Genomic DNA, 22,796 nt, shown 5'->3' on the forward strand with positions numbered 1-22,796 from the left:
TGTGGTCTGATTTTTCTGGCATTTTCTCTTCGTTACACAGGGAATTACCTATGTTCTCCCATTGATTTTCCCTCATTTGTGACAGACTTCTTTCTTTTCTCTTTAGTTCTGTTATTCAGTAGCAGCAGGAGAAGCTTTCACTTCTGATGTTTGCTCAGTCCTCTGTTCTTCCCTGATCAGGGTTCTGAATTCATTCTATTTTTGAAGCAGGACTGTGGGTTGGAAGTTTTGCTGTCTCTTATAGTTTTGAGAGTCGAATGAGGTGGAGAATGGGGAGCTAGGATTCAGAAACTACTTGCAAATCACAATGATTGTGGTATGGGTTCCCTGAGACCCACTCCCCACCACCACTCTATATGATGATGCAGTGGGTATGTGTGTGTATGCCCTGAGTCTAAGATACAGTAACAGCACTGAGGAGAACAGTGAAAAGTAGAATAAAGTAAATTGGACAAAAATTTTAAAACCCACAAAATCAAAAGCAGAAACCAAAACCAAAATCAACTAAACACAAACACACACACACACACACACACACACTAAAACCAAAGCAAACTATAAAAGAAAAAACAAAGTAAAACAAACAAAAACAGGAAAAACAGGAAACCAAACATACATGCGCGTGCGCGCGCGCGCACACACACACACACACACACACACACACACACACGCCCAACACAAAACAGAAAAAAAGGAATTCAAATCAAACCTCACACATACATTCACACACATATAAAACTTTTAAAAGAGAAGAATAAAAAGAAAACCAAACAAACAAAAAAACTGAAAGATGAACACTCAATCATTCACATACATAAACAGAAAACAAATGAAGAAAAAAAAATGTTGGAGGGAATCCAGATCAAACCCTCACATACACATTCATGCACAAAGGAAAAAGAAAAAAAATTTTTTTAAAAAAGAAAGAAAACAAAAAATAACATGCCTTCTTGTAGCAGGTCCTATAATTGTTCCTCTCAGCTGCTCACAGGTCTGTCCCCTCTGCTGTCTCCTGAGGCGATACAGTCTCATTCACAATCTCCCCTGTGTCCCGCCCAGGGAAAGTAGAGGAAGTGGTAGGGGTGAGTGGGGCTTCTGTCCTCCCCTTCCCCTCTCACATGGTTAGGGGGGTCCCTTCCTGTGGGGGGAGTGTGGTGTTGTCTCTTCCCCAGGTGCTGGTGGGGGGAGCCCCAGCCAGACTTATCCTGGAGTAGAATCCTTCTATGGTGGCTAACTTCCAGGTTCCTCCTGGTTTCATTCCTCTCAGTCATGCCCCGGCCCTGTGGTTCTGACTTTAAAAGGATTACAGGGGAGGAAGCGATTGGGTCAGTCCCAGACTTACCGCTGATCTCTTTGGGAGACTTCCTTATCCTTTTCTGGTCACACTTTTTGGCTGAATTAGGGTGGTAGGTGGGGCACACAAGACTCATCATTCATCCTGTCCCTTCAGAGTTTGTGCTTTCGGGATATTCCCTTTGGGTCACCATCAACCCCTGAGTAGTTAACCCACCATCACAGAATCAGGTCTGTCAGTCTGTAGTGAGTAAGCCAGAGCACTTCCCTGCCTAGTTTTCAAGATGGTGGCAGGGTGCCTGTTTCTTCTTCTCCAGTGGGGCTCTGCCTCTGGCTCCCTTGCTGTGCACCCTCCACAGCCCTTGTTGCCAATGTGCAGTCAGGTGCTATGGTGGTGAGGCAGATCCAGAAGCCATCAGTCACTCCCAGCAGCTTCTTCCAGGGAAGGGCTATGCTGATTATTTTTAAATGGTGCTTGGCTTCTAGGCCCAAGGCAGCACTAGGGTCCAAGCAGAGCAGCAACAGCACCAGCTGCTTCCCCAGGGGAGTCCTGGCCACTTGCTCCCAAGTCCTCACTCAGCCACTCACACACCCACTTACTCACAGACACATACGCAAAATTTTCCATACATTCACTCACTCACACTGAGACTTGCATAGTCTTACTGGTTCCACCACCATCTTCCCAGAAGTGAGTCAGTAGTTTCTAAAGGTACCCAAGAGATTTCAGTGTGCAGCCAGGACTGAGAACTATAGCCTTGGAGCAAGAATTCCAGAAGGGAGGTGGGGGCTGAGGCAGTTTGTAAAGTGAACAGGGAGAAATATAAGACAGAGAGAAAAGATTGAATGTTTCAGAAGAATAAAAAGGAAAGACATAAATAGTCTTCTATAGACCCATAACCTAACTGCATGCACTGGCACAAATTATGTGGCCTTCAGCTGTCTCCTTATACCTCTCTAATTTCGATGTTTTATATACATTTCATAGCACAGCACAGCAAGATATATAAGCAAAAGAGAGTTTACAATTTATAAGTGCCAGGAGCTAAACTGACATTAGTTGGTCAGGATTACTATAAAATGACAACAAATTTCAGAAGTCTACTCAATTTTTTAATTATTTAAAAACTGATTATTATGATGTATAAATTGATAAATTTTCTATTTGTGTTAACCATTAAATAAACAGATATAATACAATAACTTATTATACCATACTAAATTATATAACATTAAAGTGATATATTTGTAATATATATTCTATCACATTATATATATTAATTTATAAATATTTAGGTCAGGCATGGTAGCTCATGCCTATAATCCCAGCACTTTGGGAGGCCGACGCAGGAGGATCACTTGAACCCAAAAGTTCAAGACCAGCCTGGAAAACATAGCGATACCCTGTCTCAATAAAAAGTACAAAAAAATTAGCCAGGTATAGTGGTGCATGCCTGTAATCCCAGCTACTGGGGAGGTTGAGGTGGGAAGATCGCTTGAGCCCAGGAGGTGAAGGCTACAGTGAGCTATGATCACACCACTGCACTCCAGCCTGCACGACAGTGTGAGATTCTGTCTCAGAAACATTATTTACTAAATAAATAATATATATTATTGCTACTAGATGTAACTATTCATATACTATAGCTTTATATGAAGCAATAATTTTACCTTGATGATTGTTCTGACTGTTTCTTATTATAAGAAGTGATTCAGGAAAATTTACTTTATGCTTTGCTAGATCATATCCCTTTAAAAGACAACTTATTTAAAAATAACAACTAGCAATGTACAGAGGAAAAAATTAAAGTAGGCAACACATCAAAGTAAGAAACATAAATATAAGGAAAAAAGTCAAATAGGCATTTGAATGAAATTAAAATATGTAGAAACATGGTAAGTTATTATGGTTCCTGTGTCTGCAGACACATGTTCTTATCCAGAATAATGTTTCCTGTTTCAGCTATTGAATTGGAATACTCAGTAGATCTTGGCTTGTCATGGCACCCATTGGTAAGGGATTGTCTGCCCACCAATGTTGAATGCAGTCGCTATCATCTGCAACGGATCCTGGTGTCAGATACTTTCAACAAGTGGACCAGAATCACTCTGCCTCTCCCTCCTTACACCAGGTATGGCTGCTTCTGCATGCATGTGGTTAACCTAAATGTGATAAAATTTGGCATATCGAGCTTAATGAGCTACATGAGATCTTGTTACTTGTTCATGGTATTGCCATGTATTAATTATTAGGGCTATCTTAATGAGTAAAATAAGAACCAATTTTTGGTGACATTATTCTGTGTTTTCCCAAAATCCAGGACTTTACTAACTTTTAACTCTAATATGTATTTTTAAATAGGCTACAAAAGAAAACAATAGTTGCATCACCTGGCTTCTCCAACTTAATGCAGAGATGTCAAGAAAAAGTCATTTAAAATAGGCCCTTAGGGCCAGGCATAGTGGCTCATGCCTATAATTCCAGGGCTTTGGGAGGCCTGGGTAGGAGGATCACTTGAGACCAGGAGTTCAAGACCAATCTGGCAACATAGCAAGATCCCTATCTCCACAAAAAATAAAAAGTAAATAAAAAGTAAAATAAAATAGGCCCATTGGATACAAAATCGATCTAAATGGAGTCTCTTTTCTGCCAAACTGTAAATATAGGAATGAGTGATGCATATAAACGAATGTAGCAAATAAATGTGTACTAAAATTGAGGCTGCTTTTGAAATTTTATTTCGGACAATATCTTAAGAATTATCACCTGAAGCATTCTCTTATGTGAAAAACGATTGCAAATGCTTCATTCATTTTATCTATGGGAAAGGGTTATGGCTTAATAAAATTGCCTGATGAATGGTGGTAAAGAAGTTAAATCTAAATTATCGGTACATTTGCACTGTCATTTAAGTAAAGCAGAGAATTAACTTTGCCTAGTGGAATAGTGTCATATGACTCTCTGTTTCACCATCTAAAGTAAGTACTAATTATAGGAAAGCTTTAAAGTCTTGACAGAAACTTCTGTTCCCTCCAAGAAAATGGTGATCGGTTGCTGCCGTTCAGAAATAAGCAAAGCAACCCATCCAGCGTGTGGAACAGGAATTATAGTTTGGAGCTCATTATTATTTTGTCAACTGCCTGCAAATGAAGAATGAATAAATCTTCCTAGCAATGGACCATAAAACTCAACCATTCATCTAGGGCATAACTTTTCTTGGGATTATCATAAATGGAATGGTATCAGTTACTAACAGCCAAGGGCTGCTTTACAATTGCTGGCTCAGAGGTATGAGGCTATATTAGCTGTCAGCAGTGTTGCCAAGTTTAAATGAGATACGTGAGATTTTGTTGCTCATTAAAGGTGTTACCACACATGAATTATTAAGATGATCTTAATAAGTAAAATAGAAAAAAACTCCATTAACGTAACAGTCTTTTAAGTCTTTATGAATTCTATGAATTATTACCCAGCTACTTGGTAGCATTTTGCAAATAAGCAACATTCTAAGATTTACTCCAACTAGTTATTATACCCTTGAGTCTTTTACTCAAGAAAAGTAATTACTCCTCATCTTTTAATTTATCTTTTAATTGTCTCTTACACATACCCACAAGAATTTTGACCCTTTCAAATGATATTTGAAAAATCTGATGAGCATCCATTTTCTCCTGTTACCATATTGAAATTAAGTGGTTTGTTTATTATAGTACCCTCAAGGCTCATGTACAATGGTTTTAAAAGTGACACTGCATCATAACAAGGCCATTTGTGTAATCTAAGAAGAAATGTGTATGGCTGGATCCCAAGCTAGACCCACTTCTTATCATGCTCTGCCATATGCCAAAGATCATTAGAACAACATATCAATCACAGAGCACTTTGTCTCAAACATGAGTTAACTTGTCTGTACTATTCCTACTTTTATATCCAATGTCTTGGTAAATACTGTGCTTCCTTGTTTTAAGTTAAACTTACGGCTCCAATGTCTGGAAATGTGATGTAACATCACCGTTTATGTGATCCACCAGCCCAGAAATGAGGATTTCAGTTTGCAGCTGTTTTCTGCAAACAAACATGACACTGACAATTTAAAGACAGGTGCTCAGTAGGGGTCAGGAGTGACTGTGATCATGTGACAGTTGCAGCCTTGTCTACTCACTTATCATATATGATCATAAGGCTAGGATTCCAGTGTTGTTGGCATAGTAGTAGTAGGAGTCAATGAGGCTGGTTGTCCAAAAATTGAAATCAAACCATTCACCAAACTAAAATGACCAGTAGTCATCAGTAGCAATTATTCATGCATTTAGTCATTCATTAAACAAATATTTTTGAACTGTTTAATTTTGTGTTAGACCTATGTGGGCGCTGAACTTATTCCTGTCTCAAAGAGTTTTTTAGTTCATTGGGATAGAGGGCTATTGACCAGAAATCACCAATAAACAAAGAAGTAAATGCAGCTATGATAAGTGATGGAGAACAGATGCATGATGTTCTAACATTATATATCATAGGAAGATTTGACTTAGTCAAAAAAAGACCAGGGAATGCTTTCTTGAGAAAAGGATAATTGAGGTAAGATATGAAAGATGAATAGGATAACTAAGTAAAGTGTAAGGGTAAGAGTGTTCCAGGCAAGAATAGCAGCCTATAGTGGGAGGAAGCCAGCATATTTGAGATGCTGAACATATGGATCAGACACAGAGAGGAGTGGAGTGAGGTGTGAGATAGTGTCAGACCATGAAGAGCATTGTAGATTGTATTAAAGATCTGGGATTTATTATGGGGATACTGAAAAGCAATAGGGAGACATGATCAGATTTGCATTCAGAAAAGCTTGTTCTAACTGGAGAACAAATTAGAGAAGATAAGAGTAAATATAAAGAGGATCTTGAAGAAATGTCGGTGGTGCTCGAGCAGACCTGAAGAGAAGTGGAGGAAGTCAGGAGACCCAGAGGCAATAAAGTTGACTGAGCAGGATGATGAAATGGACGTGGCAGGTTAAGGAGAAGGACAGTGATGAAGATGACTTCCTGGTTTCTGGGTTGCAAAACTGAAGGGATACTGGTGCTTCTTCTCACCAGGAAGGGGACCCTGAGAGTTAACACAATATACATCACACTCTGCTCCAGATATTGCTATGCTAAAACTTAATTGGAGTAGATAGAATCATAGTTTCTATTCCTTGCCATATGCATTGGTTAAATTAGATCTTTCTGAAAGAAGATGATCTACAAGAAGAAGGAGGAGGAGGAGGAGGGGAAGAAAAAGAGGAGAAGAAAAAGAAAAGGGGCTCTGCCTTTTCAACCCTTTGAGCCTTTAAGCAAGGCATTTCATGTCTCTAAAACTTCATCTGAAATTTCTTCATCTAAAAAATGGAGATCCTTTTAACCACATTAAAATCTTATAAATGAGCATGTGTTTGGAACATTGTAAAAATTTATAAATCTAAATCCTGTTTATTTTTATAAATTAACCACATAATGATACATATTAACTATATCAAGTTTATTATCAGACTTAACTTCAGACTAAGAAATCTTCCTAAGTCACAGTTTAGCTTGAGAAGAGTGAGCCCAGGGTAATGGTAGGGCACTGTCTTAAGTTCTTGTCCTGGAGGGGGATATAATCTGTCAGAGAAAAGTGAGAAATATGCCCCTGAAAAATAATACATGCTTTATATACTTTAGAGCTTCACTGAGGAATGGACTAGAAATGCTGTTAGTGTTGAGAAATGGGATAGTGTTGAACACCAGAATTAGAGAGGGTTTCATGGAGGAAATAGGGCCTGATCTTAAAGGATGAATAGGAATTAGGAGGATAAGGGGAAGAATATTCTAGAGCAGGGGAACAACATGAATAGTGCAAGGACACATAGACATGAGGCTAGGAGAAGCACAGGAGTTGCTGATTAAAGCAGAGTTCTCATATTTGGAAACTACGGAAAATGATAGTTTGTAGAGTTAACTTATAGCAAGCATTAAAGCAAGACAGAGGAGTTTAGACTTGTAGAAAAATTAATTATTATGGGTTTTGAGCTGAGAATATTCATCCAATTAAAAAAACAGGAGAACAGAGAGACTCAGATAAGAGAAGGTGACAAAGGTGTTGTGACAATATCCTACAGATGAAGTAACAAAGGTTTGGACTACAGTTAACATGGGGCAGGGGATGAGGTGCGTATTACAGAACAGCTCAAAGAAAGAATTGATAAAACTCAGTCACTAACTTCTCTTTTTCCATTACACACATTGAGAGATGACTTTAAAATCTGAAGCCTGGAAGAGTAGTGGGGAAATGTGGAGAGAGTGTTATAGTTGATTCCAAGAGGGACATTATGGCAAATTTAGTCAAATGATTCTGTATTAGATGTGATAGCTAGAAAAACAAATGAAAACATCTGTCTGACAGAAACATGAAGATCTGAGCCCAAGGGAAGTCAATAAACTTTGGAGGCATGAGCATAGAGGTAACAGGCAACGCTGTAAAACTGCATCTGCTCTCCATAAGAGAGTTTTTAAAAAAGAGAGAGAGAGAACTCCTAAATTTAATAGAAGAATGAGTAGAAGTAGCTGAAATAGGGACTGAGAGGATTCAGGCAGTGATATAAAAGATTCAGAATAACATGGTATGTAGAAATCAAGTAAGAGATTATCAAGGAGGAAGAAATGGCCATCAGTGACATAAATTACCGACAGCAGTGAAGAAAACAGTTTCGCAACAAAGTTACTAGATTTTTTCAATTGGGAGATAATCCATGACCTTAGAGAACAGTTTTGGTAAGACACTGGAAATAAATACAGCTTGTCTGGCTCCAGAGCCCATGGGCTTAACCACTATATTAGTACTGCATCTTTATTGCTTGCCTAAGAGATATGGTCTTAGGAAAAATAGGAAAGGAGGAATCTCAGGAGTTCCTGACACACACTGAAAAAAAAGAGAGGAAAATGCCAAAATCAATTGTATAGCCCCTAATCTGAATCTGCCTCCTCCTCTTTACTAACCCCAGACCTAAAAATAAACAATAGCTCAAGTGGCATGGGTTCTTGAATGTCACCTGAGACCCAGGGTGGGTCAATGGAAGGGCCAGTAACCCAAATCTATCAAGAAAGGGAGGAGAGGAGTGGCCACTGGAAGGCTCAGGTGTGACTTGGCTATTTTAAGTCACAATTTGAAGATGATCTAGCCCTAATGACCTAGCTGATACCAACTTCTTTAAAGATTAACCACAACACTTTGGAGCCACCTGGTTTTAGCCACTGCCTAGACGTTGCTTAATGTTTGCAGGAAGTTCCAAGGACAAGTGGTAAGCACAAGAAAGGGCAAGATTGTGGAAGGATTAGGGTGCCAGGATAGGGATGGAAGGCTATAACTTTTACAGATAAACAAATTTGAGAGGGAAGTTTTTTTCAATGATATTCCTATATAGTATAACTGCAAGCAAAGAGAAGATCTTATTCTAAGAAAACTAAATAACTAGGTATAATATTTACTTCAAATATTCATGGGTGTTACAAGGGTTTCTTTTGTTTTGTTTTTTGTTTTTTAAGAGATTTTTTTTTTTTAACTTGCTCTGGTAGTCTTTATTTCTGTCCTTTATTGCTTTCAACATAACAGTATCTTTGGGAAGCCTTTTTGCAAGCATTCACATTCCTGAGGACCTTGTTAAAAGTTTTCAACCAAACCAAAGATGCATTGGATTTCTCGCATATATCCATCTTCTCATGCATCATTTTGACTCTTTGAACATGACTTTACTAAATTACTTTACTATTACTTTACTAAATTTTTACTGGTCTTTCAGGACTACAGAATGTAATAAAATAATTTTGTCTGATACAAGCCATGGTTACTATTGATTCTTACAGACTGAATCTATTTCCATTTCCACTACAACAGAAAATAAAGCTATTTGCAGAAATTCTGCATTCCCTCTAAGCTTTATAAGTAGTCACATTATCATTATTGTCAAAGTTTTATCAGAGAATTTGAGATTTGGCCATACTTTGTACATGTTGCCATGTATGGATTGCTAGGATTGTTTTCAGTTCAATATAAGTCATTCTACATTGAGAAGATATTTTATAAATTATAGGAATTCCTTTGTATTTGAAAGATATTCCAGTGTATTTGATGCCCCAAATGGGCTTACTCAGAACACTGTAGTTTTTATTAACATTACTAATTATAATTATCAACAAAAATAATAAAAATTGTATTTTACCTAAAAGTGGCAGCCATCCTCTTTTATCTGTAATTCACTCAAGACTTTACTTTGATTTTATAGGGACTACATATATTTTTGGCTTACATTTTTATCCATTTAAAATCCAAATTCACAAAATTAAGTAAAATAATAACCCCCCATATCTATTATCTAGTTTTGACAATTATCAATTCATGACCAACATTGTTTCAATAGCACTGCTCACTGCTGTACCACCATATTATTCTGAAACAAATCCCCAAAATCATATAATTTCAACTGTAAATATTTTAGTATGTATCTCTAAAAGAGGACTTTTTGAAAAAAATTAATCTGTGACATAATCATGTCTAAAAATTAATGATAACTCCTTATTCAATATATATTCAATATTTAGTATTTAAATTGTCCTGTTTATCTCACAAAATATGTTACAGTTTTTTTCAAATCAGGATACAAATCAGTATAATTGGTTGAAATGTCTCTCAAATCTCTTGAACCTCTAGGTCCTTCTGCCTCCCTTTTTTAATGGGGACTAAGACACAGGAGGTTATTTGAATTTCCCCAAGGTCATGCAGGCAGTGGCTAGAACAGGACTGTTCCAAAGTTCTCTATTTGTTCTCTATCACACACATCGAGAGATGACTTTAAAATTTGAAGCCTGGAAGAGTAGTGGGAAAAAGTGGAGAGAACCTTTAGGTCCTTCTGCCTATCAAGGGAGAAAGAAAGGCCCTGGGGGGGTGGCTCATTTAAATTTTTCTGTTGTGAACTCTGTAATGTGCTCTCTACCTACTTCCAGAGAGACATCATGAAGGACTTTACTTTATGAGGGCTCTATCCCATTGCTTGGAGTCATAACCTATACTTCAAATATTTCTCTCATGCAAGTATTCAGACCTTACTGTATTATAAGAAAGTTTAGGAGAAAAGAAAAATCAAGTGGAAGTATACATTCTTTCATGGACAAATTAATGCTACCTAAAAATCCAAAAATATTACAGTCTTTTAGTGTCCTACAAACTTACAGTGGTAATTATAATCACCAAAAGGAAATTTTGCCTAGGTTAAGTTTCCAGATACTAGCTGGCAGACCTATGGTCTTTCAGCCTTTGCCTGCCATCCAGGACAACACAGGTTCTCAACAGCACATCGAGTCCAGCAACCATATGCTTAGTCAGGAGATAACTGGATTCTAGATTTAGTTCCAAAGCTAAGAAGCTGTACAAGTCCCCCCCTCCTTGACTGGCCGTCCCCACATCTGTGAAGTAAGTCGACTAAACAAGACAATTTCTAATGGTCACCTCTTCATTTCTGACCCAAAGTGCAATTTCCTTCTTGTATCTATAACTCAGTGGATCGTGAGGATCTCCCCCAGGGTATGGTCTTTATGCCCCCTTTCACATGGATCACCTTGTTAGACCCCTTCACCATAAGTAATTCATTCACACCTCTGGCACCAAGGTTCATGCCACCTGTCTAGAGCTTACATTTTCTCTAACTATAGTCTGTAGGTTATGAGCTGTGACCCTCTGTTCAGTTGAGCTGACACATACTTTTTCCCAATACTGGGGTCTTTACAGCCTTGCTTTGGGCAAGGTAAGGACCTCTGTCTTAGGAGCACTTCAATTTTGTGTGTGTGTGTGTGTGTATGTGTGTGGGGGGGGCAGCACCCAAGATTCATCTTAGAGATTAAAGACATGAATGCCAGAAACAGAATCTGTAACAGTCACTACGGACTGATACATAGAGGAAATGTAACAGTACTAAATAAAAGTTATGGGGAAATATTTTCTGTCTGATGCATATTCATTCATAATCACTGTACCATAAACCTTGAATTAATATATAGTTCTGTAATATATCCCTACATATTATACTTTCTAGAAAGACTGTTCCTCAAAAAGTCTGTTAATCCATCAACAGTTAGTATGTGCTCATGATTCTAGAAGCATTCTGCTTTAAGAAAATAGGGTTTGGAACATAAAGGTATACTAAAGATCTGGCCATCATTGCCTTTGTATGTTAACCTTCTCATATGCCAGTAAGGTGATTCCAAGCATATGACAACCATTTCTCAGAGGCTGTCTCTTCCTTCTACTATGTCCTCTAAGGGCACCTCGTCACAGGGGTGGGCTCACCTGGACTTAGTTCCACAAACAAAATAGGCCCCAGAACATCCCCTTTCTTCTTGCTTGTATAAATAGGGAACTTCCAATTGATTTTGTGATTAGAATTTCCAGGGAAAACTTGCATTTTTACAGTGGCCTTTTTGTAGCTAATATTCTTTATTTTAAAAAAACCCCAGCATTTATTGAGATATAATTCACATCCAATACAATTCACCCTCTTAAAGTACACAATTCAGTGTTTTTTAGTCGTTACTAAAAATACCCACAGAATTATGAAACCATCACCACAATCTAATTTTAGAACATGTTGTCCCTCTGAAAGAAACCCTATACCCATTAGCAGTCAGTCACTCCCTACCCCTTACCCTAGTCCTAGATGGCCACTAACCCATGTTCTGTATTTGCCTATTCTGGACATTTCATATAAGTAGAATCATACAATATGTGTTTGTTTTATGACTGGCTTCTTTCATCTGATTTCAAAGCTCATCTATATTATAATATGGGTCGGGCCTTCATTTTTCCTATGACTAATAGTCCATTGCATCTATATACCACATTTTATTGATCTATTAATCAGTTGATGGACATTTAGAGTTTCTTTCACCTTTCATGTTGCTATGAACATTTGTGTACAAGTTTTTATGTGTTTTCATTTCTCTTGGATACATACCTAGAAGTGGAATTGCCAGGTAATATGGTAACTGTGTTCAACATTTTTTAGAAATTGACAATGTTCTTTTCACAATGGCTGTATCATTTTACATTCCCACAAGCAATTTACAAGTCTTCCCATTTCTCCACATCCTTGCCAACACTTATCATCTTTTTTTACTCTTGCCATCCTCAAGGGTATGAGGTTGTATCTCATTATGGTTTTGATTTACATTTACATAATGACTGATGATGTTGACTATCTTGTCATGTGCTTATTGGTCATTTATACCTCTTCTTTGGAATATTCTCCACTTTTGTCTAACACAGAGAAGTAAGTTAGTATAGAAAATTTTATGCCAAATATGAAGTAGGAGTCTTGGCTAGCAAAGAAAATATAGGACACGTTTTGAAACGGGCCAGACTTTGTAGAGCCTCTTACCTGAACACAGAGGACTAAGGGTTTCAGCTATAAAACTGACACAAAAGTCAAGATAAATAGACTTTTGTGTATATACAGCAGCAATACACATAGCCTTCCATAGCTAAATAACTGTTCATATTTAGGGGTAATGGAAAGTGTAGGGTGATTTCGTGAGATCACAAGTGAGTTTTGAAAGATTTACTTGATAGGAATACAAAGTAATAGTGAAACAAGAGATCCTTGTCTTGCCTCTGTTTTGCTGATGAATCAGTGTGAGACATAGGCCACTGGGCCACACTGTCTTCATCAGTAGAATCAGAGAATCAGGCTAGATTTTTTAGGCCAAAATATTTTATATATCTCTTTTGGAGTAAAAGTAATGTCAGGAAAGAGTGTAGAGATTTTTTGTAGGTTTTTAAAGTATGTATGGTTCCTCTCAAAGAATTTTTTTCTCATAATGACACTAAGGACTTCATAGGTAGAGTCATTCTCAAGAAAAGAACATAAACAGTGACTCTGAACTGTGTATTGAAATCCATTAAAAGGTGTGGAGGTAGAGTAGGTAAAGGTACCTGGGGAGACCAGTGATGAGAACTATACTATTGGCAGTAACATTTCAACTATTTAGCAATGGATATCTATTAAACAACATTAATGTAAGACAAACCATGGACTGTAGATTGGGAAGAACTGGTATAAATTCCGAAAAGAAGCAAGAGGAGAGATTTCAAGGTTATAGAAAAATGAGAGATGCGCTCTGAGGCCATTTTTCCCCAACTCCAAGAAGTAGCAGCTGGTGGTGGCCATCATTATAAGGAATCTTCAGGATAAATGATGACACCTGCCGAGGAGTTCCACCAAGACACTCATAGGTCTTGGTAAACATGAACTAATTAATTTTCACAACACCCTTGTGAGGCAGGAAGTAGCATTTTCCTAGTTTTACAGACAGGGAAGTGTCAGCACATAAACATAAGTGATGTGGCCCCTTCATGCAGTGAAGCTGTGACAGGGCTGGGAATAAGAATCCTGGCAATTCAACTTCCAGACTCACATTTTTAACTTATATTCCATCCCCCTAGTGAAAAAGAAGTTTCCTCTTCTTATAAAATAATATTAGGTAGTATATGTGTCCTTGTTTTCTAGGTACAGTTATTCCTAAGAATATAAAATCATCACATTTGAGAAAGGGTCTTAGAAATCATCTAATTTAACCCAATTCATTATACCAGAAGTGCCAACAAATGAATACACATTTTAAGAGATGCTATCTATGTATTACTTTTCAAAGTCAAATTGAATTACAGTAGCAATGTGTGATATGATGTTTGCTCAGAAGATGGTGTTAATCAAATGAATGCTAGCATCAGGAAAGGAAAGGAAAGTCAGGCAGGAAAGTCAAAGAAGATGGCAGAAGGACAGTTGTCATTTGAGGAGCACAAGACCATTTTGAAGTGGTATTTCAAAGTAGAGAATGTTGTAGTACAATGACAATAGAGACGTGAGTATGCAACAGAACCTCCAGCCAGCCTAACAATTGCACGCCATCATGATAAGTTTGAGACACATGGTACTATGTGTGTGCGATGTGCCCAAGGGAAGATCCAGGAGGCCTCACACAGCAACAAGGCCTGTAGTTCACCATCATCAGAAGTGTCCAGACCCTGATGGTAACAACTTGGAGCACCTCTTGCAATTGGAGAAGTCAAACGTGACTTGTATTCATCTTTTGTTATTAGTATATATTGATTATTACAATTTTAACACAGTTTTTTCTATATTAAAATATGAATAAATAATTCTGGCACCCTCTGTATATGGTTAGTTACTCACCATGGTCATAGAACGCAGTAGGGCCAGAGTACAAATGAGAGTCCCCACTTATCTTTAATCCTAAGGGCCAACTCCTGGTTGAGTACATTTTTCACATGGTTTCCCACTGTTTCCTTTTCTGTGAAATGCCAGAGAGTTTCACAAACAGAAAATGTCAGGGTTGGAAGTCCCCATAAATGCTGTCAACTCCAACAATGCATCTGGCTCTTAAATCTTCTGTACAGTCTCTCTAAGTGGTGGCCCACACTGTGATTAAACACAACCTGTGCTCAGAAAGCCACCACCTACTAAGCAGCCCATGTAACCTCTCAACCGCTGGGAATCTCTCCTCCCTCTTTAACAGCCATCAAACCACTGCCCCCCACAACTGACCACAGTCCCTGCCCATCCTCCATACAAGACACCGCTTACTTGACTCTTCTGGACAATTTTATTGCTATCAACTTAATATTTTTTCAGCAAACATTTATGAAACCTCATCTGTAGGTGCCACCAATAATCAAATGATAAACAAGGAAAATAAAGTAACAGAGGGGACTCCATATGAATAGGCACCTTTAATACAAGGTAATGAGGGCTTTGGTGAAGTATGGATAAGATATTAGAGTAACAAGGAAAGCTTATTACTTACCTGCTATCTATAAGCTCTGAGAATACAAAACAATATTCCCTAAAAAGATGCAGAGATATTCCTTGCCCTTCAGAAGTTCTTAGTCTAAAAGAAAGACAGAATAGATATATAATTGTGGAGTAGTTAACAGAATTCCAAAAATGATGTGCTGTGGAAGTATGGTGTTCCACCCTGTTATTTATAAGTTGTTGCTGCACATAAACAGGCATAGCTATTCATACATTTAGTCATTAAAAATAATTCATCAGTAGAGTCACTGAGTTACACAACTCTGGGGTGAGCAGGATTAGGTGGCATCTTCTCATTGCTTCCCATAAGGATGGCAGCCCTGGATACTAACTCCCTGTACCAATAGAATATCTACTGAGCCCTAGGTGCTGTACATGGCGTGTACACTGTGGAGAAGAAGGGAATCAACTTCACCTGCTCTCTTATCACTTGCTGTTTCAAGGAAGAGACAGAGAATTATCGAATATGTATGAAAATAACGTATGACTGTAATTGTGACAACTACTGTAATATAAAAGGGAAACAACAGCTTGCTATGAGAAAGAATAACATGGGATAAATATCATTTTTAAAGGGGTCAGGAAGGAAATTTCTCTATGAGGACCTGACATTTCCACTGAGACCTGAAGGACACAAAGGGGTTAACCAGCCGGGGGTGGGAGGGATAAAGAGAGGGAGACTCATGGAGAAAGGGAGAGAGAGCAGAAAGGAAAGGTTTAGTTTGCTTTGGTGACTGAGAAAAGAAACTGTGTTCAGTGTTTCTTTGGGGACTGAGAGAAGAAATAGTGTTTCAGAGGTGAATGATCAGAATGAGGGAGAAAAGAGGACCCAACTCAGGCAGAAGCTCATGGGCCAAAGGACTTGGTGTTTAAGTCAAATGCAATGGAAAGTGATAGGAGGATATTATGCAAAAATAACTCCACTGAGGGAACATATGGGCCGGGGGGCAAGATGGATTCTGGAGAGAAATCAGCTCGTACATAGATGCTCAGTATACATACATTGAACTGAACTGTCCATTTTCTTTCTCTTTCTTTCTCTTTCTTTCTCTCTCTCTCTCTCTCTCTCTCTCTCTCTCTCTCTCTCTCTCTCTCTCTCTCTCTCTCTCTCTCTCTCTCTCTCTTTCTTTCTTTCTTTCTTTGAGTTGGAGTCTCACTCCATCACCCAGGCTGGAGTGCAGTGGCCACCCCAGTATCGACCTCCAGGGTTCCGGTGATCCTTCTTCCTCTGTCTTCCAAGTAGCCGGAACTACAGGCACGCACTACCATGCCCGGCTAATTTTTTATTTTTTTATTTTTTAATTGTAGAGACGAGGTCTCACCAAGTTGCCCAGGCTGGTTCTGAACCCACAGGCTCAAGCAATCCACTTGCCTCAGGCTCCCAAAGTGCTGGGATTACAGGCTGAGCCATCGAACCCTGAACTATTTTCAATTTGAAGATTTTTGTTCTAGTCTGTTTCATTTCCATTTTCTAAATTTTACATAAATGCTTTCAACTGGAAAATACAAAGTCCTTCCTGATATTTGGTCTTTTGTCCTGCTTAAAACAGATATTCTTCAGTCAAGTGATTAACAGTCTCTTAATGACAAAACGTATGTGGATCAATAAACACAAATGATTTCCTCTTCAAGTCTCTTAATGTTCAGTTTACTTAAGCCTTAGGCATTGTTTGGATTTTACTGCCATCTAGTGCCTCTGAAAACGTATGGGTATTGTGTTTCTGTACAAGATACACCCCAGAACTGTGTGAATGAGCATATATATTTCTGCTTCTGGAATGAGAGCACCTCTGTTTTGGTTTTACTTATATTGCTTTTAACTAGCAATATGCAAGAAATCTGGTCTTCTTTATGACTCTCTCGCTTTCCTCTGTCAATTATCTTGGATTTCACCAATCCTTCTGCTTTACACTTACTGTCTCTAAGGCTTTCTTTTATTGGGAGAATTCCTTAGGAGTGCTGTGTGAGGTGGACCAGTATGCCCACTGCACAAAGGTATTTGGCCGTAGGGAGCAACTAGAAAGCTAATATGCAGCCCATATTCTGTTCCCAAGCCATAGGCAGAGGGGTTGCGGATGCTCAAAGACAGGCATCTTTTCCTAATTTGCACATAAGACTTCACAGGAGCTCCAATGTCCCTTCACGGTATTTCACCCACAAAATTAAAGGTTCGTGGTTCCCCCAAGGCTTCCAGTTTGGGAATTAGTTTTTGTTTCTGTTTTAGATTGCTGGGTCAAAATATATAATCAAACTATTTGCAACTTGGTTGGTTTTGTTTTGTTAACCAAAGTTTTGCATAAAATATTGCAATAATGAACTTTCTTCTCAGAACAGGAGTGAAAATGTGTGTGAGTCTGTGTCATACTCCTCCATGCACTGGTTCAAACGTACTGGAACACATTTTCTTTTCCACCACATCCTTCATTGTAATTCTCTTCTTCTTCAAAGGTCCCAAGCCACTCGTTTCCGTTGGCATCAACCCGCTCCTTTTGACAAGCAGCAGACATGGGCAATAGATAATGTCTATATTGGGGATGGCTGCATAGACATGTGCAGTGGCCATGGCAGGTGCATCCAGGGGAACTGTGTGTAAGTAGATCTTTCCCTTCTTCCTGTCAAAAGGTCCTGATTCACGTTCCATCTATAAGATTTTTCTGAAACTGGCTTTTGAATCATTCCCATGCTTCCTTAGAGTATACATCTTTTTTCTGAAATGTAATATTGAGCTAACTGTGGAGTTGATGGGTATTGTATCTTCCTTCTTGCCTAGAGATTAGGAACTGAACAATAGCTATCTAGTCAGGAGAAGGCTGAGTTATAATTGACTATATTTTATTTCCTTCTTTGTTTCTGTGAAACACTTGAGGCTTGAAAATAACATTAGAAGAGGTTCAAGAGTTCAGTATGTTCTGCCCCCCCCCCCAAAAAAATTACATCATAAGTATTTTTCTCACTTAGGTCTGAATATATGTAAGGATGTGCATTTGTCATAGTTTAATAGATATTCCTGGTTGTTTGCATAAGAAAGTATGTAAATGTCTCGTCAATTACCAGTAGCAGTTGATGGAGAGGCCTAGTATATTATGCTTAGAGAAACTTATCATCTTTAGGAGACTTTAAATTAAGTGTGTATTTGAATGTGTGTGTGTGCATGTGCATCATAGGCCTCTATGCTTTATTTTCGAGATTATGCTGTTTGATGTGGCAGTATGAATGAAGATACTGATACACTGATAGAGAATTTAGAGTTCCTTCCCACCAATCTCCACCTACCAAGAAGTCTTTCCTTTGATTAATGATTTTAGTCATATTCAGGATGACCTTTAAGACCCCTGAGCTTCCCAGTCCTATATCCATGCCCCCTGTCACCCTGAACAAGGGAGGTTAGTCCTTTGGTCAGAGATGACAGTTACCATCCAAAGTATCTTCTGCAGCTTGGAACACAGCCTCTTGGATTCCTAAATGGCTCAAGCCTCTGTTAAAAAGGTCAACTTTATAAGCGATTAGGACCTACTGGTTTACCTTGGCAGCTGTGATTGTTTATCAGCCATTCAGAGCTGTGTCCTGCAGCGACAGGGCTTTAGTAAATGCTTTGAAGTTGCTTCTTTCTCTCCACCTGTAACACTAAATCACTACCTTAGAAAATCCTAGTGGTAGTTAATTCACAGCTTATTTCTAACCTAAAGCACTGTTAAGAGCTGGTAAATTCTGGCAAGCTCTGTGAAAATCAGTTACCTTTCATCATCCTGGACTAGGAAAAAGAGTTGGCTTCACTAATTTGAGAATACACTGGTGGGGATCTGTTTGATGTTGACTTTTCCTTTCTCTTGTTCTACACCCAGCTGTGATGAGCAGTGGGGTGGCCTGTACTGTGATGAGCCCGAGACTTCTCTTCCAATCCAACTTAAAGACAACTTCAATCGAGCTCCATCCAATCAGAACTGGCTGACTGTGAATGGAGGGAAATTGAGCACAGTGTGTGGAGCTGTGGCTTCGGGAATGGCTCTCCACTTCAGTGGGGTAAGCATTTGCCTACTGGTTATTCAGTTCTCCATCCTCTAAGTTCCCTCCTCCCAATAGCTGAGTCTCTTCTGAAGTTTAACAAGTAAATCGAGATGCATTGTTAGTTACTGTCAATGCACAATCCTGATCTGAACTTGCAACTTTATACAATTCAGAAAATACTAATTATTTCCAGCATTTTTTTTTACCACAAATCAGTTGAGGCAATTTAATTACTCAGGGTAGTGTTAGCTTACTGGGCAACATGTCTCTGGGACAGGAAGAGAAAATACATTTTAACTTGCTTGTTGCTAAAAGGTCTTCCATTTTTTTAACCCCATGAAGTAATCATAACACTAGCCCATAGGATACAAACCATATTTCCATAAGGGTCTGTGTTCTCTCCTCATAACTTCCATAGGGAGAAGGACATTCTCTTTGTAAATTTTTTTTTTTAGTTGGAGTCTCACTCCATTGCCCAGACTGGAGTGCAGTGGCCTGCTCACAGCCACCCCAGCATCGACCTAATGGGCTCAGGCAATCCTTGCGCCTCAGCCATCCAAGTAGCCAGAACTACAGGCGCTCGCTACCATACCCGGCTAACTTGGGTTTTTTTGTTTTTGTTTTTTTTGTAGTGATGAGGTCTCGCCAAGTTGCCCAGGCTGTTCTTGAACCCCATGGGCTCAGGCAATCCCTTCACCTCAGCCTCCCAAAGTGCTGGGATTACACAGGGCATATTTAGGTACACATGAAAAAAAAAGACGAGTGAATTTTCATTCTGGAAGCGAACACTTGCATAATATTTGGGATCTTCAATCTGGATGAAGCTCTAATTGGAAACTCTTGAGCTTGCAACAGATTTGGGGTTTAAGGAGCCAAAAACCTGGAAAATGAGCATCGATGGTTCTCAAATTTATTAACAACAATTAATTATTTATATACATTATTAAAGAAAGAATAATTATCAGAAATTACTAGACATTTGTATTTATGTAATATTATCTTGTGAGTAACAGTAGCAATGTTGAAAACTTTCTTTGGGAACTTTTATAGTCACTCTACTTTTCTGCCAAAGATGACTTTATTTAAAAGACTTTATTTAAATTTCTCTGATACCATGGCACTATAATTAGATAGGCAAATTAACTGTTTTAATTAACAAATTTATTGTCAGTTCTTTATTTCTCTAGCATGCTCTACCCTAGAGTTTACATTTGTGCCAATAAAGTGTGTTGTTTATATTTAGTATTTTAGTCCAAAAGTAATAAGAGAACATACAGCATGTAAGATTTTTACATCAGCAGCACTAAAAATGTAGTGTTCAGGATACTGTTCCTAGCTTAGATAGAAATCTAAGTGGTTGAGTTTTTCACATATGTTAAACTAAGAAATATCCACCTGTCAACATTAATAACTTAATACAGGTGCCATTAAAATCCACTGTAAAAGTTTAAGTAAGAAACATGACAACTATTATCTGTAATTATAATTAAATTATGTGAAATTTTCAGATGTAATCATTTTTAAGTTTCATATTAAAATAGTCATCTCAACATGCTATTTCATTAATAGCTGATGCCTTTTTAAAAATCTGGTGAACACCTGTGAATAAATGGAAACAGCTTAAAAAAAACCATAGGGCAGTTACTTTAATTCCAACTCTCATCTTGCTTATAAAAAAAATAGCCAAGGCAACTTGGCAAATTGTAAGTATGCTCCAGGCTGCAGTCCTCAACTTTGGCTCAAATAAACAAACTAACTCTGTCTCTCTCAGAGGACAATGTATTCTAGGGAAATGTTCTCCCTTTCTATAGATAGATAGATAGATAGATAGATAGATAGATAGATAGATAGATAGATAGATAGATAGATAGAGGTATCTATGGGACCCCAAAAAATCAGTATTATCTTTTGGAGGGGGGAACCAAAAGAAAACTGGAATTTACTTATTAAAAATTGTGTATTAAGCCGGGCTCGGTGGCTCAGCCTGTAATCCCGCACCTTTGGGAGGCGGAGGTGAGTGGATTGCCTGAGCCCGCGGGTTCGAGACCTGCCTGGGCAGCGAGACCTCATCTCTACAATAAATCAAAAAATCAGCCGGGCATGATAGCGCGCGCCTGTAGTTCCGGCTACTTGGAAGACTGAGGTGGAAGGATCACCGGAGCCCAGCAGGTGGAGGCTGCGGTGGCTGGGAGCGGCCCCTGCACTCCAGTCTGGGTGACAGAGTGAGACTCCAACTCAAAAAAAAAAAATTGTGTATTTATTCTTACATGTTTCAACATATCACCTTCAAAGTACTCTCCATTTGATGCAATGCACCTATTGAGACGCTTTTCCCACTGCTCAAACCAGTTTTTGAACTAGTCGATTTTGATGTCTTTTAGTGCTTCTACCATTTTTTATTTCACCTCTTCCACATTAGCAAAACATTTCCCTTTGAGGATCTTTTTTTATCCGGGGAAACAAAAAAATAGAGTCACTCGGGGCAAGATCAGGTGCACAGGGAGGGTGGGGCGCGGAGGTCATGCTGTTTTTGGTCAAGAACTGCTGGACACAAAGGGCAGTGTGGATAGGTGCATTGTCATGGTGGAAAAACCAGTCACTGGTTTGCCAAAATTCGAGATGGTTCTTCCACTAATCGTGATTCAGCCTTCTCAAAACTTTCAGATAAAAACTTTGGTTGACCATTTGATACAGAGGAACAAATTCCAAGTGAACTACGAGGGACCTACCCTCCAAAAGATAATTCTGATTTTTGTGGGTCCCCATCCCCCCATATATATATGATGCCATTAAAATCCACTATAAAAGTTTAAGTAAGAAACAACAACAATATATATATATATATATATATATATGGAAAGAGAGAGAGAGAGAATTTCTTTAGAATACGTTGCCCTCTATGAGTAAGTCTTGAATACTGAAATTTAAAAATTCAGCAAATATTTTCTGGGTACCTACTGTGTGTGGGGCACCATGCTAAGCACTAGAATAGTAAAAAAATGATGGAAAACCAGTGCTACAATATGGTGTGACTTGTATTGCAAATAAATATAAATAGAATGGAAGCCAGAGAGCATCTATAACCTACAATCAGGATTCCTTATCACTGTTTTCTTTCATTCTGTTTCTTTTCCTTAGGGTTGTAGCCGATTGTTAGTCACTGTGGATCTAAACCTCACTAATGCTGAGTTTATCCAATTTTACTTCATGTATGGATGTCTGATTACACCAAATAACCGTAATCAAGGTGTTCTCTTGGAATATTCTGTCAATGGCGGCATTACCTGGAACCTGCTAATGGAAATTTTCTATGACCAGTACAGTAAACCTGGGTTTGTATTCTATATATCTCATAACTAGTGTGTTGAGCAAAGATGCTTGGTAAGGCCTGCCAGTGATCAATCACAGGGAACTGAATGGGACCACAAACCTAGTAGTAGAGGATGCCTCTGAGATTGACATGAAGAAAAGTTTCCGAGCTGGATAAATAGCTAGTTTGGGTTTAAAAAAAAGAAAAACTAGTTTTCACTGGGCACAGTGGCTCACACCTGCAATCCTATCACTTTGGAAGGCTGAGGGAGGAGGATTGCTTGAGCTGAGGCATTTGAG

The 22,796-nt window shown here is 38.5% G+C and overlaps 1 protein-coding gene across 1 annotated transcript in view; it reads left to right on the top strand.

Annotated features, from left to right (window-relative positions):
* RELN (reelin) overlaps nucleotides 1-22,796 on the top strand; it is a 534,724-nt gene that overhangs the window by 469,136 nt on the left and 42,792 nt on the right. Inside the window, exons 45-48 of the mRNA XM_008065395.1 lie at nucleotides 3,257-3,425; nucleotides 17,631-17,771; nucleotides 19,025-19,202; nucleotides 22,326-22,519. Of these exons, the coding sequence (XP_008063586.1) occupies nucleotides 3,257-3,425; nucleotides 17,631-17,771; nucleotides 19,025-19,202; nucleotides 22,326-22,519 (682 nt within the window). The remainder of the gene's footprint in view (nucleotides 1-3,256; nucleotides 3,426-17,630; nucleotides 17,772-19,024; nucleotides 19,203-22,325; nucleotides 22,520-22,796) is intronic.

Source organism: Carlito syrichta, unplaced genomic scaffold (assembly GCF_000164805.1).
Source record: "Carlito syrichta isolate Samal-C Ts95f unplaced genomic scaffold, Tarsius_syrichta-2.0.1 Scaffold308277, whole genome shotgun sequence".
NCBI classification, from domain to species: domain Eukaryota; kingdom Metazoa; phylum Chordata; class Mammalia; order Primates; family Tarsiidae; genus Carlito; species Carlito syrichta.